Source organism: Schistocerca cancellata, chromosome 1, assembly GCF_023864275.1.
Source record: "Schistocerca cancellata isolate TAMUIC-IGC-003103 chromosome 1, iqSchCanc2.1, whole genome shotgun sequence".
In the NCBI taxonomy this organism is placed as follows: domain Eukaryota; kingdom Metazoa; phylum Arthropoda; class Insecta; order Orthoptera; family Acrididae; genus Schistocerca; species Schistocerca cancellata.
In genome coordinates this window covers 594,246,367-594,265,961 of record NC_064626.1, presented here as the reverse complement: position 1 = coordinate 594,265,961, position 19,595 = coordinate 594,246,367, and the positions used below count along the sequence as shown (strand labels likewise).

General features: G+C 39.6%; 1 protein-coding gene across 1 annotated transcript in view; it reads left to right on the top strand.

Annotated features, from left to right (window-relative positions):
* The window catches only part of LOC126088812 (choline O-acetyltransferase), a 125,219-nt gene extending 106,294 nt beyond the window's left edge, over positions 1-18,925 (top strand). Inside the window, exons 8-9 of the mRNA XM_049906868.1 lie at positions 11,851-12,051; positions 13,682-18,925. Of these exons, the coding sequence (XP_049762825.1) occupies positions 11,851-12,051; positions 13,682-13,885 (405 nt within the window). The 3' untranslated portion in view covers positions 13,886-18,925. The remainder of the gene's footprint in view (positions 1-11,850; positions 12,052-13,681) is intronic.
* Positions 18,926-19,595: the final 670 nt, after the last annotated feature.

Sequence of the window (19,595 nt, the reverse complement as noted above, 5' to 3'; positions counted from 1 at the left end):
CACCTCTGAATGATGTTACAGAAATGAGAAAACCTGTATGGGCCACCTACTTTCATAAGCTGTACACAGATGACCAATCTGTTCATGGACTTTCCCATATAGGAGCAGATTCTTGGTGTGGTTACCAAAAAGCAAAACAAAGTGGTCAAATATGCCATCATAAGCATTCTCTGTCTGAGCCTCTTATGAATGAAATAAAACCAATTTTTAGAGGCCTGAGTGACACTGTTTTGCTTAGTAAATGTTTCTGTAGAATTAAATACATTAAAAGTTGGTGTACTACATGTAGTGATATGTTTCAATTATGGAGTGACAGGAAGGTTGGAAATCCTGAGAAATTTGGGCATAAAATGTGGCTCTAATGTGAAAGATCAGTTGCTTGCATGTGACAGACAATGGGTGCATGAAGCTAAAAGATTCACTCTTCAAGTTACCAAGGAAGAAGGAAGTGCTAAAAGTAATGCCAAGAGGAATCTTGAAGATGAAGAAATGCTGCAGGATGAAGACTATGCTTCAGAAATGTTCTGAGGCACAGTTTAATTGGACTTATATCTTCATTCACTATCTCCCACAAGTTGTATTTTTCAGAATTCAGGTACAAATATTTCCTAAAGTTTATAAAGCTTTGCTCTAATTTTTTCTGTAAGTTGCAAAAGTCCATACTTATACAGTATACCTAAGCTTTATTGCAGAATCAACTAAATTATAGGAAAAACAACTTTTTTATTAGGAAAAAAATTATAAGAATTAAAATGTAAGATGTGATTTTTTTATCCTTGTAATGTACATAAGAGGTGGAATTAAATAGGTCTAGTAACTCAGCCATCATGTCATGTATATCTGGTAAAAATTTTGTTTCCTTCAAATGTATAACATTGGATTAAATGGTACCTCAATTTGAGGGAAAAAATTGCATCAATTTCTTTGTAATTTTTTTAATAATCCTAAGCAGGTTCAAATATATTCAAAATACTTCTAATAAATACTTCTATAAAGTGTGCTGCATTACCTAATATCAACAAATAACCTGTAAAACATATAAATTATAAACAATGCCTGAAAGAAATAGGTGTTGATTTTTACATAATATTGAGCCGGGAAAGTACCCTGTATCCTTAAGAATTTCTTTCTGCTTCCAGACTTCATATGCAATTTTTCCACCAAGAGATCTTGTTGGGAATCTATTTCATATGTAGCAGGCCAACATCTGGGCTTCCCCCCAAAAGTTGTTGGCCAAATCACCTTGGAATAATAGAAACTTCACAATAGATATAAGCGTTTATTTCATGCACTTCACTTTTCTGTTGGATGGAGTAGAGTAAACTGTGCTTTTCAAATGTAATATGTCCTCTTCCTTGAATAACTCTTGAAATTTTCTGTTGTTGTACTCAGTCCCATTGCAAACTTTGCTGCTCCCTCCCTGTCTCACACTCCACATGTGTTTTAAAGTCCATGAAAGACTCAAATACATCATTCCTAAGCTTTAGTGCTTTCACTGTTGAATAACGTGTGTGATCATCCAGATAAGTAGCATAATAATGTACTCCACTCAAAGAGGTCAATCCAGTGTAGCCTCCACCACTGTACATCAGTTCTAGAACATTTTCAGTAGTAGTTTGGCTTGGTTTGAAAGGCTGTCTTTTCATTTTTCCTTGCATATACTTTTTATTTTTCTTTCTACTTCATAGCTCCATATAATGTGGGAAAAGCTTCATTGTGCCACAATACTTCTGTCCATCTGGCTGTTGCTTCATTTTTCAGCTTTTGATGTGTCTTGTCACTGTGGGGCATCACTATATGGTTATTCACTTTGTAATATTTGCAGTGTACTAAATATAAACCACTGCTTGATGATGTTCCTCTCAACACTTCCTTCTCCCAACAAACACAATAAAATTACTGTTTTTGAACCTACTGCACATTCCTTTCTTGTCCACTTTAACAGAGCAGAAGTTACCATCCAATTCTTTCACCAGAAACACTTCTGTTAATTGCTCCTGCTTGCTTCACTGATCTATAGGCATCAGTATTTTTGTTACACAGTCATCGATAGTCATCTTCTTTCTTGACATTTACTATCTCATTTTGGATATGGTGTTACACAGTCCACTGTTCCACTGTATTTCCTCGAGATTCTTTCAAGGCTCCTTTGCTAATTTAAGAGTACCAATCATCTGTAGGTAGTGGTCTTCAACAAGCATTAGAATGATGGACAAGTCCCTCTCATTTTTCTTGTTTTCTTCATACCCAGCTCATCATAACATATTACAAAGCTGGGTTCTGAGGCATTCCATGCCTCACAGTACTGTATCAGAGAATGAACATCAACTGACAACATGAAATAGTCATTGCTGCATAGGTGGTCAATTTTCACAGATGGTTCTATCATTTTGAATTTTTTTCTTCTTCATTGGCTGTTGTAGAATGTCAGATATGTTTCCTGCAGCAGAGTGTGCACTGATACGAAACTTCCTGGCAGATTAAAATTGTGTGTTCAACTGAGCTCAGATGAAAGGCAAAGGTTCCAAGTTCAAGTCTCGATCTGGCACACAGTTTTAATTTGACAAGAAGTTTCATGTCACATATGTTGTCTTCAAAACTGTAGGTATTCTGGCCTGAGATGCTGGATATGGTGGTTGTGTGTGCATGAGGTGTGCTTGCTTGTGTCTGTGAATGGTGTGTGTCTCTCTCTTACTGATGTAGGCTGTGGCTAAAAGCTTTATGCAAGTGTCTTTTAATTGTGCCTGTCTGCAACGTGATGTGTCTTCTTTACGGTAAGTAGCAATCTATCTTTTCCTACATTGTTAATATTCCTACCTGTAGTTTCCATTGTTAGAGATTAACGTTTGCTACAGTAAAAAACAGATGAACAGAGAAAGATATTTTCTGTCCAACAAATGAAATTCTTGAGCCAATAAATAACAAAATGTCATCTATTGGAATTTTCTGGCAGTTGTCAACGACCTTTGACAGTGTAGACAGCATACTATTGGGGAAAGCCAATTTTTATGGTTTGAATGGTAACACCAGGAAGTGGACTGAATCTTATCTAAAGAGCAGAAAGGTGATATTTGATGGTACTGATGGCTGTCCTGTTTCATCTTACTGGGGCACATTAAAATGTGGAGTGTCGTGCCACAAGACTCCATTTTGGGACCTTTACTGTTTCTTATCTTCATCAACAATCTCCTAATCATACAAACAGTAAGAGCAAATTTACTGTTTTTGCTGATGACACTACTATTCTTCATTAAAGCCAAACAACCAGTGAACTAGAAAATAATTGTAATGCTGTACTTGTATATATCTTACACTGGTTTTAGTGGAACATATCAACTCTAAATATCGAAAAAAACTCAGTATATGTAACTTTATACTCTCAACAAGAGAATGAAGTATTCCACTTGAACTGTGATAACCAAAATATATCACTTTGTGAATCTATGAGGATCCTGGGCATTCTTTTCGGTGGAAAATTATGTACATTGGTCCAGGCATGTTCTACAACTTCAAAAGAGTTTCAGTGCAGCAATTTATTCCTTATGTTTAATTACCCCTGTTGTAGATATCAATGCTGTCAAAGCTGATTACTTTGACTATTTTCACTCTATTTTGTCATATGCTATAATTTTTTTGGATAATCAACCTATAGCCAAACAAATTCCTACTGCACAAAAGATAACAGTTAGATACATGAGTGACATTCAGCCAAGATATTCCTACAGAAACCTGTTCCATGAGCTCCAAATATTAATGATCACCTCTCAATACATATTTTCTCTGATGATTTTTTTCTGTTATAGATATTCTCCCTTTATACCTAATAGTACATACTTTGACCACTATACAAGGTCTAAAATGTTTTACATAGGGATCTAAAACATCTAAGTCTTGGAAAGAATGGTGGTCGCTATTCTGCCACAAAATTTTTCGATTCTGTTCCATGACATATTAGAGTCCACATTAATGCCCCACCACATTTAAATCTAAGTTTAGAAAATATCTTATGGATAAGTCATTTTTCTCTGTTGTTTAGTATATGAATTGCTTTTGTAAACTAGTATTCTCATTTGAATTTATGTTTTGAGACTTTCAATTTCTAACATGCTAACCATTATTTGCATTCCTGGTATATGATGGTCAATGTATTGAGGTGGATGCTCGGGTCAGTTACAACAAACAACATATTATTATCAGGAGTTCATTTATTCACCTCTTTACACAAGTAAGGCTTACAAAGAACTGGATGGCGGAGAAACTGCACAGAGATAATGGTTAGCTTGGTTCAAAGACAATACTCGGATTGATACTGGTGTCGACCTCATCAGAGCCACATAGCCCCCCCCCCCCCCCCCGCAGTACAGTGTACTCTGTACTCTTGAGAGGCCGGGGGGCGGGATGACTATGGCGTCAGCAGGGGTGGTCCGCGGAGGCTGGACTATGGTCAGCTCGACAGCATCGACAGGCAGCTGTGTGGGTAAATGTCGCGAAGGAAGCTCCGGCCACTGAACCTGGAAGTCGTTGAAGCGCGTCGGGCATCGTACTGGGCGTGCTGGTTGTGCGGCGACAGGCAGGCCGGCGGTTTGCGGGAGGAATGGAGCAACGATGACAATGTCTCCAGTGGGTGTGGCAAACACACGAAGCATGTCCAGGTCGACATCGGGCAAGAGGGGAACCCATTTCATCAGCTGGCAGGGAATGGCGGAGGTTGTGTCATGAGCACCGGATTAAGGGAAACACACGACAAACAGTGTATCATCGTGTGGATTATGTCCGGGGGAACAGGCACAAACACCTCGAGCGAGGGCACGTTTAAGATGGGGGGGGGGGCATGAGAAACCTTGACAGGGCGAGTCAGGTGTAGGGAGAGAAGTTGAAGGGACCGGCAAAGGGCCCAGCGGCGAGGGCATGATCATAGGTAAGCTTGACGTGGGGAGCATGGGGTCACTCGATGGAATGCAGAGTAGGGAGCGAGGTCGGAGGAGAGCTCAATGAATGGAGCTGGAGGTCACTCAATTGAGTGTGTAAGTCCGACCTGGAGGGAGTCATCGGAGTGTCGTGAGCCATAATAGTGAGTGATGTGGTCGTGGCCTGAAGGGGGGGTAGAAGAAGACTCGACATGAGCAGACTTAAGTCTGTTGATAGAGACTGTGACAGCTGAATCTTTTATCTGGATGTCATAGGTGTTGGCTGAGCGCCGGAGAACTCGGTACGGGCCGATATATGGAGGTTGGAGGGGAGCACAGACAGTGTCATCTCAGAGCATGACGTATTCGCAATTGTCCAGAGATTTCGGGATGTGGCTGGCAGGCAGAGGGATATGGATGTTGATGAAGTAGCGTCTGATGTGGTCCACAAAGGAAGGTAAGTCAGACTGAGGGAGAGAAGTGGAAGGGCTCACGAATTCGCCAGGGAGAACAATGTTCTGGCCGTATACGAACATGGCTCTTGGGCCCTTGAGGTCTTCCTTATAGATCACACGAATGCCAAGTAGCACAAGGGGAAGGGCCTCCGTCCATAGAGAGTCATGGCATTGAAGAGCCGCCTTGAAAGTGTGGGGTCAGTGTTCAACTAACCCGTTACTTTGCGGCTGATATGCTGTGGTGTGATGTGCTGGATGCCACAGATGTTACAAAACTCGTTGAACAGGACTGACTCAAATTGTCTGCCCTGATCAGTCGTGATCATAGCTGGACATCTGAAACATGATACCCATGACTCGATGAAAGCTCGAGCAACAGTTTCTGCCATAATATTGGGGAGGGGGCCAGCCTTGACCCAGCGAGTTGTTCGGTTGATCAACGAGAGGACATAAAGAAAGCCGTTAGAGGGGGGAAGAGGGCCGACAATGTCAATATGAATATTCTGGAACCGCCCGGGAGGGATTGAAAAGGCTCCGAGGGGGGGTGAAGTGTGCTTGTGTACTTTGCAGCGTTGGCACACGACCCAGGAGCGTGCCCATTGCTGGCAGTCCTTGTTGACATTTCTCCACACAAAGTGCTCCGCTACGAGGTGGGCAGACGCACGAACACTGGGGTGGGCTAAATTATGCAGTGCGTTGAAGACAGCGTGACACAGAGCATGGTTGGGATGAGGGGGCGTAAAGTGCCCGTACTGTCGTCACACCAGATCTCACCAGAAATTCCAGGGAAGGTGGTGCAGACGAAGTGCAGAGTAAGAAATCAGGTTTTGCATGTCCTCGCCTGCGGGTTGGAGGTTAGGCAGTTCAGAGATGTCTAATAGCTAATGAACGGCGTCGTCTCATGAAAGGAAATCGGTGGTGAACTGAGATATTAAGGCCATGTATCTGAAGCGGTGAGCAGGTGGGTCAGCTGGCGGGTTTGTAATGGCTGCAGCCAGGGGTTTGTGGCGTCCTTCAACGTCAGTCTTAAAATGCTTGATCGCTTCGTAGACTATGAGCAACTCCCTGTCAAATGCGGAATATTTCCGTTGTGCATTGGTGAGCCTGCGAGAGAAGAACTGCAGAGGCAAAGTTTGGCCGTCGAATATCTGGCTAAGGACAGCGTCGATGGCAGTATCGCTCGCATCTGTGGTGATGAAAAGCTGCGCATTGGGATGAGGATGTGCGATGGTGCAGGCCTCGGCAAGAAGATTTTTGAGGGCAGTGAAAGAGGTAGTCATAGCAGGGATCTATGGAATGGGCCGACATCCAGAAGTCTTGGTGCCTGCCAAGGCATCCATCAGTGGAGCCTGAATCTCTACAGCCTGAGGTAGATGACGGCGATAATAGTTAACCATCCCCAGAAAGCGCCGGAGCTCTTTGAATGTCGAAGGTCTGGGTAGGTTTAATATTGTTTGTACTTTCTCAGGGGGCGGTGAAATGTCGTCGGCAGAGACCCGAAAACCAAGAAAAGTGACAGCAGGTTGATGTAGCTGCAATTTGTCCTGGTTAGTCTCGATGCCTGCTGCCGCGAGAGTGTTCATAACAGTTTGGACATGTTGAATGTTGTCCATGACGGAGGAGCTGATCACAAGAATGTCATCAAGATATGCAAAGCAGAATTTTAGTTCGAATAGCACTTCGTTGGTGAAGCGTTGCCGGGTCTGGATTGCGTTTTTCAGACCGAAGGGCATGAATCGAAACTGAAATAACCCGATTGGAGTGGTGATTGCTGTCTTCTCGATGTCTTTAGGAGCCATGGGGATCTGGTGGTAGGCCCGTTTGCAATCAATGACAGAGAACGTGGTCGCACCTGCGAGGGAACTGGTAAAGTCGGCAGTGTTGGGTATGGGGTAGGTGTCAATAATTGTTCGTGCGTTTAGTCGACGGTAGTCTCCGCACATGTGCCAGGACCCGTCGTTCTTGGGTGTCATATGAATGGGCGTAGACAAGCTACTGGCAAAGAGTTCAATGACGCAGGAGCTTAGAAGTTCATAAATCTGCTTTTTAAGGACGGAGAGGCGCTCGGGACAAAGTCGACGTGGTTTACTGAAGATCGGGGGGCCTGGCATGAGGCGAAGTTTGTGAACCCTGCCATTGGTGACGACGGAAATGTTGTCGACGGCACGGGAGGCGGTTTGTTTACAATGTGTGGCGGGCGGGGCAGGCGAGGCGAGGTCATGGTGTTCGGAGTCACCAGTGGATCCGACGGGAGTCGAGGCGGCGAAGTGTCCGAGGAGTCAACGTGACAAGATGGCCGCCGGCCTGAAGCAGTGGCACCATGGTCGGGAGAGCTCAGTAGAGCTCGTGAAGCGTTAGTGAGTCCATTGTCCGAGGGCGCGACCTGTGGCAGCACCGTCACAGGCGAAACGCTTGGTGCGAGTGCACTGTTTGTGTTGTCAGTGGCGGTCGCAAAGCGGCGGGCAGGAGTCGAAGTTGCATTGTTTGAGGTGCTGTCTGCGAGGGGCGGGGTAGGAGCTGTCAGTTCGGGAACACGTGACACTCGTTGTGCATGCACACTTGTGTCCGGCCGAATGTCAAACGCTGCCGTGTTAGGAGGGTGTGGCCCTGCAGAACTGTCAGTACACGTTATGGCAATCTTGATAGCACAGTTGCGAGGGGTAGCAGGAGGTAAACACACGGAAGCTCGATTGCTGGGATTGCAAGCAGATTCGGCGCATTTACTGACCTTGCTTTGTCCTTGCTGTAGTGTCTGTAATTCCTTTGCTGCATTGGAGAGCTGGAGCTGTATTTCATGGAGCCGGAGGGAGAGCTTGAAGTTTTCCTTGCGTAGGCGAGCGACGTGTTCAAGCTCGACAAGGCACTTATGCGTGGTTTCTTGTAACGTCGTCGTCAGAGACAAGCATGTACAGATGAGATGAGCCTGGACCGATGTGTCACAGGGTGGGTTGCTCGACGGAGCACAGGGGAAGTGAGTCTTGGATGGATGGTGAAACACAGTGTTTCGCACTAGGTCCGGTGAAAGTTTGTGGTGTCACAAGAAGTCAATGCCTAGTATAGGTTCGTCAATTTCGCACACTAAAAAAGTCCACTCGAGTTTGTAGTTTGCGGAGAGTGAGACAACATGTGAGGTGGAACCCAAGCATTGTAGTTTAGTGGAATTCACGGCTTGCAGTGAAGTATGATGGGGGTGGATGTTCGACGACGCTAAGGACGTGGGCAGCAGTGAAACATCGGCGCCTGTGTCCATTAGGAAAAGGTATCCCGATGAAATGTCTTTAATGTAAAGTCGTCCACAATTATCCGGTCGTTCCCAGACAGAATGGAGCACTGGGAGGTGCCTGTCATGTTGTGCGCAAGAGACGGCACCCGGACCTACCTGTGATTGGCGTTTGGGAAGTAGCAGGGTGGTCTGTAGTTCAGTGCCGCCTCGCCAAAACGTGTGTGGAAGTAACAGTACAGGTAGTGTGGTTGCATTTCCTGCCAAAAGTTCGTTGCCAGTGGCGGTGGCCGAGGTTCGGAGGCCGCAGCAGGTTCGGTTGTGGGAGGGGGCGTGACCGCGGGAAGAGCCGGTAACGTCCCAGTTGCTTGTTTACTGCTTCCCGGAGTGAGCGGAACAGTCAGCACAGGTACAGCACCGGCAGCGTCCGGCCGCAGGGCGATGAACCTGAACCTGAGACTTGTCAGGTAGGCCGTGGCTGGCGAAATGGAACAGTGATGCATCGTGTAGCTTGTCAGCAATCGTCATTCTTTGCTCGACAGGCTTAGGAGGCCTTTGAGCCAGAGCAAAGCGGATGTGAGGAGATAGTTTATCTGATCCGATGGCGAGGAGAGCTGTGTCAGAGAATAGATCAGCACTGACCAGGGCACGTAGCTGTCTCCAGAGCTGGGAAGGTTTGTCGTTGCCTAGTTGCTCGACGTGGAGCACTTGCCATATTGCTGTCTCAGTTGAGCTTGTAAGCTGACGTAGAACTGTCTCTTTGCCTGGAGTGTACTGGGTAGATGAGTCAAGGGCATCGACCAGGTCAGCAATCAAGTCCTCCTGGTCGTGCAGGTGGGTGATGAGGCACAGAAATATGGTTGACTCGTCGAGTTTGTAATGTTCGAACACTTCGTCCACAATTTTGAACCAGGTTGTTGCTCTGTCGGGATTAAACGGCGGCAGCGTTGGTAAGCGTTGCAGAATGTTCGGAAGAACAGGCTGAGTTGAGTTCGTTGGGGGACTGCCTGAATCAAGCTGTTTTTGCTGTAGTATTCCAGGAGAGTGTGCCTCCAGGGGACGTAGCAACGATGGTTGTGACGGTTGTTCAGGTGGCAGCGTGAAGGTGACACATTGTGGTTGAGTGCGATCCATCACGACATGGAAGGCCGACGCGGGTGAGACACCATAATGTGTCGATTGAAGTTTCGGAAGCTTAACACGCTGCGGGTGTGCTCGAATTGACACGTCGTGGAAGACTTACATGGATGAGGCACCGAGATGTGCCGAGAACGGTAGCAGAAGCTCGACTGGACCCAGCGCATGGGCAACAGGTGAGAGAAAGTTCAAAGTTTTACTCCGCGGAAAGCTCGACATTTGATCAGAGCCAGGGCCACCTGTGTTGCAGGGAGGCTGCGGAGGTGTGGGCTGTCCAGAAGCACAGTGTGGGAAATGATGTCGAACGTAGGATGGAATGTGCGAATGTTCACAAAACACTGAGGTGTAGCAGTGGGACAGAGGTGGAGATCAGGCACAGATAACAAGTTATTGTTCATGTTGCAGTCCAAGGTATCAAAATAGGAAGGCATGTGCTGTTGCTGAACCGAGACAGGTGCGGGCATGGTTGGATGCTGAGGAGGTTGACCTGTGAACGAAGCAGTTCTGGCCACATGGCAGGTATCAGCGTGGTACGGCATGGATAGCGACGTAGCAAATCGTTGTCCTGGTGGTGGTAGGTTGTCCAACAAAGCATTTGCAGAAACTGGCATTGGTCCCGCACTGCACAGAGATCCGTAAGAGGTAACTGCACAGTCGATGAGGGAGGGCACATGTGGAGGGAACAAAGACGTTGGATAGCCAGAGTCATGCACACTCCTAACCTCACTTATTGTTGCAGGCTTGAAAACATCCGGCGATCTCGGCGTAATCATCTTGTGAGAGGCATCGTGTTGCAGTCCCTGCAGGTGTACATCGCCCGCAACACGATGCATGTCGATCACAAAATCCGGCGTTAGGCCGATGTCATTGTTCAAATGTTGTGTTGATGTAGTACACGTGAAAATAACCAACACGGAGGCCGCGGACACATTAAAATTGCGAAAACGGAACTCGGGGTCACCAGTGAGGTGGATGCTTGGGTCAGGCACACCAAACGACACCTTATTATCAGGAGTTCATTTATTCACCTCTTTACACAAGTAAGGCTTACAAAAAACTGGATGGCGAAACTGCACAAAGATAATGTTTAGCTTAGTTCAAAAACGATACTCAGTTCGATACTGGTGTCGACCTCATCAGCGCCACAGTATAAATATACTTTTCTTTTGTACCTTAACATATCTCTGTGATGTGCATTATGTTACTGTAAACTTATTCTATCTATATCATAATGTAAACCTGCCTCATTCAACATTGTTATGACTCATCACAAAATGGACCTAAGGAATCTGAAATAAACAAACAGTGTTGCTTTTTAATAGTTCAATATTATTCCAACCCATTCAGTTTCCTATTGAAAAGGAACATTTCTACACACACAATTTCTAGCCACATTCACCAGACTTGAGCACTCACCTGCAACAGGTGCCATTCAGTCTGCTTCACTATGTGGAAGCATATGGCATCCACCTCCTAAGTTGACCATTTCATCAATACATGTCACAAGCAGAAAATGACAAAGTAAATTTGACACAGGCATGGATATATATCTCTGATTCATGAGCCAATGTTAAATTTTTGTTTTCATTATGAATTCTTCAGCATCACACAGAATATGTTTAAGTGGATTTTTGAAATTATCAACAGTGAGATAAGAATACAATAGCTGGTGAAAGGAACTTTAAGTATCTCATTACTGGTGCTCTTTTGTTCAAATGTGGTAGCTGTAAAATCAGTGCAAGTTTACTGCATCTGAAATGTTCCAACTAACGAAATGTTAAACACTTAATGTTTAGCAAAGTCTGATTCTAGAGCAATCATATCTGTATAAAGAAACTAAAAGAAACTATTGGATGGGAAATACTGTGCATACAGTAATGTAATTAAATATGAGTTGGCTGCGATTTCATAAGCACAACTACATTTTATAACAATGAGATACTGCCATACATTGAGTTTATAGATAACTAGATTTCAGGTGATTTACATTTACCTGACAATCATATCACAATAGCAATATTAAAAATTTACAAGTAGACTTTTCATCAATTTTAGTCAAAAAATGCATGTATTACAAACCTTTTCTAAACCTACATAAATTTTTCATATCAAATGCTTATTTTCATTGCAGGAAAAAAAGAAGCTTGAGCTGTTTGATGCTGCAATCAAAAAACAAACGGAGATAATGGTTGATAACATTTTAGGTCAGGGTATTGATATCCATTTGCTTGGTCTCAGAGAAATGGCTAAAGAGCTTGGGGAACCATTGCCAGAAATTTTCTCTGATGAATCATACAAAATTGCCAATCATTTCTCACTGTCTACTAGTCAGGTGAGTATACACTCACGAAACTGTATTTTACATAACTTGTATTGATGAATTACTGTATTGGCAATGGATGTTAAAATGAGTGTTGCAGACCCCAACCTCAATTTTTCTCTCAGATGGCTGCTGAGAATATACCATTGCCTTACAAACTTTTTTACTTGTTTGTTCATCCATTTTCTTGCTTTATTTGTGAATGGGACTTTTCAGTTTCACAAGTTAGAGCAAACGTGGGTTGTTTTTTGATATCTTGACTGATATACAGTACTTTAACAGTCATTTAATTTTGTGGCCAAATTCACATTCTATTGACTTTATCATGGAAGACAACTCCAGGGATGTGAGAAAGTTAAAACATAAACCTCCAGAGAAAAATTAGTGTTAGAAATTTTTCTGTGAATTATACTAAAAAATAAATATAATTCATTTTGAATACTCTAGTGATGATTGCAAATCCTATAAATGAACAGAATATAGGTAACAAGAAAGCTGAAACTTTAAAAAATCTAATTCAAATTGCTGTCATTACTTACAATGTTGAAAGAAACTTATAATTCATGAAATTTAATGATTACATAATTTATAGAAATATTGGTAAATGCACACATTTTTAGTTTTCTTTTAAATTTATATGGAGTGCTAATTACTACATGCACCTGTTGTAGTCTTTTATGCCAGCAGACACAGTTCTACTCTGGTAATGGAAAAGTCTGCATGGAAGTTATTATTTTTGTTATTATTATTTGTTTTGTATTGTAACTGTATTAATCAGCTCATCTGAAACTGGTTTTCATTATTGGCTACAAATACCATTATTCCTCAAGCAGGCATGCCTGTGTATTGAGTCTGCCATCCACAAATAACACTATCTCCTATCATTCCATTGTTGTTTTTCAACTATGAACCCATACCTATTCCTTCATTATTGCTTCAGCTAACACAGTGATAAGTTGTGCTGCAATATGTCCAAGTGAGCAGCAGTAACATAAAATAAACAGTGAGCTAGGTGAGAAAAAATTTATGATCCGTGCTAGAAAATGACTCAGATTCCAAGCTAGTGGCACAAATGAAGCAGTTGTTTACAAGACAATTAGCAATCAAATAAATGGTTGGCTGGGATCTGTTGCAACTCCACTGTTTAAAGCTTTGAGTGTGTCATTACTGTGGGAGAAATACTTGCACATGGCAAGAGAGTGATATAACAGAAGTTTATTCTATTAGTTGGTTTGTGGGATTAAAGGGGCCAGACTGCTACAGTCATCGGTCCCATTCTATTAGTGTTTAATAAAAGAGAGATTTAGCTCATATAATATAATTAATTTATCAGTGATATAACTCATGTAATATAAGTTTACTTTAATTGTTGTTTAATTAAACTAAGGTTATACTGTGATTCTCTTACAGTAAGGTAATTCCGTAGTTTAGAAATAGTACAGAATCCAGTGCATCCTACCTATTCCTAATGGCATTCGTTTTGACTGACCCTTTTTTCACCTAATAATTTAAGAAAACAACCTAGTCTAATGACACATATTTACAACTAAGAAAGCAATACTATTAATTTTAAAGTTACTTTTCCAGAACAAATCATTTTAATTATTGTATTTGATCAACTGTTTCTATTTCCATTATTTAGGTTGCAACAGCAACTGACAGCTTCATGGGTTATGGACCAGTTGTTCCTGATGGGTATGGTGCATCATATAACCCACGATCAGATACTATCACTTTCTGTCTTTCAGCATTTCACTCATGCCAGACTACGAGTACATGGAAGTTTGCTCACAGCCTTGAAGAGAGTCTTAACAGAATGCAACAACTGGTTGGCAACAGACAATAGAACCAACATTTGTTGTTTACAAAGAATAAATTCTGTTGAAGCCAATATTAAGCTAGTAAGGATGCTATTAGAAACTCACTCAGTATTACTGGAACCAAATACCTCTTCATTTCTCTTATTACTATGATCACACTGCAACACATTTCCTCATAGGAAATACTAAAATAATCTCTAAAAATTGAAATTATGCAATATTTCCCAACTAGGAAAACACATCAATAACAATAAATATGCAGTAGGTTCCGAAAACAACATGTTTAGTTTATCATTGGCAATCAAAAAAGAAGGTAAATTTACTATTCTACTTTCAGAAGTTTATTAGATACATAAGAGGAAATTGGTTTTACAATGTTACTGTAGTCACTAGACACAACATAATATGTAGCTAAGAGGAGTACCAGCATATACAGTTCCAGCAGATATTTAGAGATCTTCTGCACAATACTAATAGAAGGCACTTATTTCATTAATTAGATTTCTTTTGCATTTTGTCTCTACACCAGTCTTCAGTTGTTCTGGCCACTGTAGTTATCTGGTTACAGCATATTCAGTTCAGTCATTAGTGTCAGAACATAGATAAATAATAAGTCTAAAATTTAAAGAACATCATTTCCACAGTGCTGTTAGTTTAAAACAGTACAGTACCAAGCAGTAGTAGCTAATTTCAAGTATGTGCTCATTATCAAGTGCAAATGTCATCCTCATTTGCATAGTCAACAATGGACATGATCTTAGAATAGGTATCTTCCACCTAAATACACACACACACACACACACACACACAGTAATTGTTAATTAAATATTTATTTCCACACAGTATAGAATAAACTGCTGGTACTCTTTCATTATTATAGTATTTTCTAATTTATAAGAGATCATTTCTTTCCCTAGTACCAGGTTTCTGGGACACAGTCCAACAATGTGAACTTCTGGCAATATTGCCTGTGCTTGCTGAAAAATTATTTATCCGCAATAGTTTTCTTTGCATGACAAAGGTACACTGTCAGAAGAAGTGCTGCGAATATTTTTAAAAAATTACTTTTAGCAAGTACACAATATTGCTGTCGTTAATACACCTCTCCTATTGTATACCAATTGATTGTTACAAATAATGATTAAATTACAGTGTTCCTCTCTTACGCAAATGTAATTATTATTTACACACTGCAGTTTTCATCGTAGTATTAAGAAAGATGAGTTACTACTACATTTTACATTCTCGGTGCTACATGTCCAACATTTGCAAAGTTTTCTATGATATGACAACAGTTTGTCTGGAAAAATAAATATGTCTATTTTAACACACCTTTCCCATGATTGTTAGTGAACCAGTAGCTGTGATACAGTTCTCTTAGTTGGAAGCTGACAGTTTAAACAATGTTATTCTAAAATTTAACACTTTCCAGTGGCAAGAAAATGTTTCCAGACTCAAATATAAAATATAAACATAAAATTTAAAGTAACAAACACTCATTGTAGTTTGTTCATTTAGAATCAATCTGTTATGCCACGAGAAGGCAAATGGTGAATTCTTCACCTTCAGATTTTGCTGTCATCTGAAACTTTCTAACTTATCTGCTGACTACAATGATAGCTCACCAATTGGCACCGTCAGTGTTGTTATAGGTAGTATTATGTAAAATGGTTGTGCAGTAACTATTTTTGAGAACAATGGTTTTTAGAGTGCCTTTACTTTCTTGAACTAGAGATTTCTTCAATTGTGCCATGCTGGTGATCGCTATGCACATTAACAAATTCTCAAACATATCATTAAATATATTATGCTTAAAATTTATGTTAGAAATTTCATTTTATAGAAAATTTACAAGGTAAAATTTGTACCCTATAGACTTACCAGATTCATTGGCTGCAAATCAATATGATGTAGTATATGACATAGACACCTATGAACACTGCTATGAATAGCGACTGTTAATTGTGAATTATAATCAAATATAAATGTTTGATATTTGTTTAGTTTATAGTGATCTTTAATACTGTTGTTCTTTGACAAAAATTTATTCTGTTTTAAAAAAATAAAAATTTTATTCATAGTTAGCCATGGATGTGAAATAGCTTTTATTCTACACTGTTAAATATGTGTATGCCACATAAGACCACAATTAGTCATTATTAAATGTATAGCACATTAGTACAAGTAAAAGATAGTGAGAGAGTAGCAATGTAATGAGGCTACAGCATATAAAACAGCTGTTGACAACTAACCTGCTCTGTTTTTATGCTAAGTCCTACACATAATTTTCTGTTACAGTAGTGTATAGTGGAGAAGTGCCACATTGCAGCAAAAAGAATCTACTTTTTCTGGACACCAGGTGTTACCCAAATCTGAAACTTCAAATAGGAATATGTTCCTATCCTGCGATTTAGTCATGATGTTTTTGGCTAAGCTCATTATAATATTTTACAAACATGTCTGAAACACTTGAAACTGCTTTTAATGAAATTACCACACACATGTAGTGATACTTATGAGGAAATAAGAGTTCATAATAGCCATTTTTTGAAACTTGCTATGTTTACCAAGAAAAGCTTTCTCCTTCATATTATAAGGACTCTCCAGGAATACACCTATTTTAGTTTATGTGTCTTGACTAAATCATGCTAACATATAAGCTTCAATACACTAAAAACTATATTTTCAAAATTACACATGACAAACAAATATCAGACTTGAAATTGCAACAAAGATAAGAGCACTATTAAAGAGTCAACATCAAGCTTCTTTGGGGAAAAAGAGAACAGGTAGCAAACTTGAATTATTTTAAGAATTGTAATAAATTTTGGAAGGTGGGTTAGGTGCTCAAGAGGAATTAAACAACAGTCATTAAAACAGCAACTCAGATTCTCCCAGCATATCTCAATGGTAATTTGAGACTTCCCTGTTACTTTTGTATGTATACATAGTTCATGCTTTTAATAAAATGAAATTTTAAAATAGTTAACTGTTTTTTGTCATCTTTTGATACATTTTTCACTCATTCCTTTTTTTTTTCTTTTATTCCCAATGAACCCTTATAATGGCAAAGAATTTTTTCATCGTCATCTCATATCTCAGCTATCACCAATTTTCGTGTTGCAAAAATAGCACAACCTTATAACATTTATTAAGCATCTTTACATAGTTTGTTTATTTCAGAAAGTGCAAGATATTTCAAACCTTAGCAATTCAAGTTCCCATGTGCACATAACTTCTGAACCCAATGTTTAGCATTGCTATGAACTTTCGTTTATTTGTCACATAAATCTTATGAACTGAAATGCTGCCAATACTTTAAAAAAATATTTTTATGTGGTACCCTGAGTTGGAATAAAAATAAAAGGGTCAATAATAATACCGTACATAAAATAAATACTATGACTGATATTAGATAGCTGTACCTATTGTGTTTACTATGTGCAAGAAGTTTCATACAGACACATCTGTGAAACTTTGTTACATTATATGCTTATGAAAGAATTAACAGTACAATACAACATATTACAAACTACCAGTTACATTTGTTTCACCATAGTCATAGTATTTTGGGAACTACGGCAGAATAACATGGTGTTTAAAGTAAGCACACTAGTTATGTCAGCAAGTCCTGTGTGAGCAATAAAGTATAACAACAATTGTCAGACAGAATCATAACACATTTTTGGCGACAAAGGACTCCTATTTACTAAAAATGAATCATATCACTACTTTTTCTTAATTCTTACTTCTGAAACAATACTTTACAAAGTTATTGTTTTACACTGCAGATGAATATTAATTGCTATTGAGGGTGGACCCCTTTGCACCTTTTACTCATGACTGTGATCACTCAAAGACTTTTTTTTAAAGTGAAACGGTTGCTTTTTGCTGTGGCAATTATGATTTAAATTCAGTTTATTGCCTCTCAAAACACCACACTTTTTAGAGACTTAAATCTTACATTTGTCTTTCAGATCATTTAGTTGTAATAACCTGACAAGGAGGTTAATTCATTTCTTTACTATTAGTGCGCATGAGAAATAGTATGCAGTGCAACAATAAGAAAATTTTACTAGTAGTATTTAGTTCTTGTTCAAATAAACTGTTTAATTTGCTATTAGAAGGACCCAGGATAGCAACAATATTTGCTTTTACATTAAAAATGTCATTAGAAAATATTCATCATGTCATCACTCCTCAATATCTCTTCTTTAATAAATGAAACGAATAATGGTAGTGTCAAACCAAGTGTGCAAGAAATGTTTTCTTATTTTCAGATTTTTCTAGTGTTTGTTGTCTAACAAAAGAGAAATCCAAGCTCACAGTAAAATTCTGATGTTCATACCATTTCTTTAACTTTACAATAACTGTAGTGTGAGCTAATGCTATGCACAGTTCATAGATCTCTGACAGTTATAACAACTTATTCTCTGTATACAGCTAATATCTTCCATGAAAATAAATTGTAATCCATAGAGTCATCGCTGGGCATACTGCTGTTATGTAAGCTACACCTTGCACATTGTCATTTTCGCTCAACATTATGTTTAAGAGTTTGCAGAAGAATGGTCTGTCATGTTGTTATGCTTTATTTCACACACTCATATACCTCTCTTTGTTTGCTTGTTCTTGTTTCTGTTACTATTAATTGGAATTTAGTTCTTTGAACATTACCATGACTGTGTTTAAAATAATATCATTAACAAGATGTCAGTGTTATATATTGTCTGTTTCCTTTTCATTATTGTTTGAGGCCAAAGCCCACACTATACACTATTCACTATTCACTATTCACTAATTATTTGGGGATATATATATCATAAAATATGAGAGAATCATAGTGATCTTCACAATAGTCAAACATTTGACTTGAGATTGATACAGAAAGGAACTGTTCACTGTCTTAATGTTTTCAAAAGAGCAGGTCTCTTCCTGTTAATATAGGCATCTTGAATATTATGTGCATTGTTGCTGAAAATATTAAACTTCCTTTGTAGCATATCAAATATGTATTTTACAAAATGAAAAAAGCATATGTTATATGTTTTTCTTAATGTTTATTAATATTGCTGTTATCAATATTATTTAGAAGTTTTGTGATTATGTTTCAAATTTGTGTTCTATGTTTGTAACACACTGTATTAATAAAAAAGATATACTATTAAAAAATATTTCTGTTAATGTTCTGGTGATGCAATGGGGAGGTAGATAATCCACTTACAGAGAGTATTGTCAGACAAATGAGACCATTTCCAAGAACGATCAAATTTGCAAGAAATGTAAATACTGACCACTCTCAAAGTATATCCTTCAAGTTTTAAAAATACACCTCTCTCAGATGGCAGAAAGAACTCATCATTTATGAAGCTATGATGCTACATAAAGTCATGTTCAATTAATCATTCATTTGTTCATTATGTTCCATGGATCCCAGGAAGAAAGGAAACCTTCAGGGATGTGGAATGAGCCAATGTCTATATTAACAAAAAGCTAGAAACAACAGAAATTTATTCCTTATGAACAATGTGTAGCAACAATAAACTATTAATCATTCATTTGTTCATTATGTTCCATGGATCCCAGGAAGAAAGGGAACATTCAGGGATGTGGAATGAGCCAATGTCTATATTAACAAAAAGCAAGAAACAACAGAAATTTATTCCTTATGAACAATGTGTAGCAACAATAAACTACTGGTACATTGCTTAATGACATTCATACTTATGCCATGTA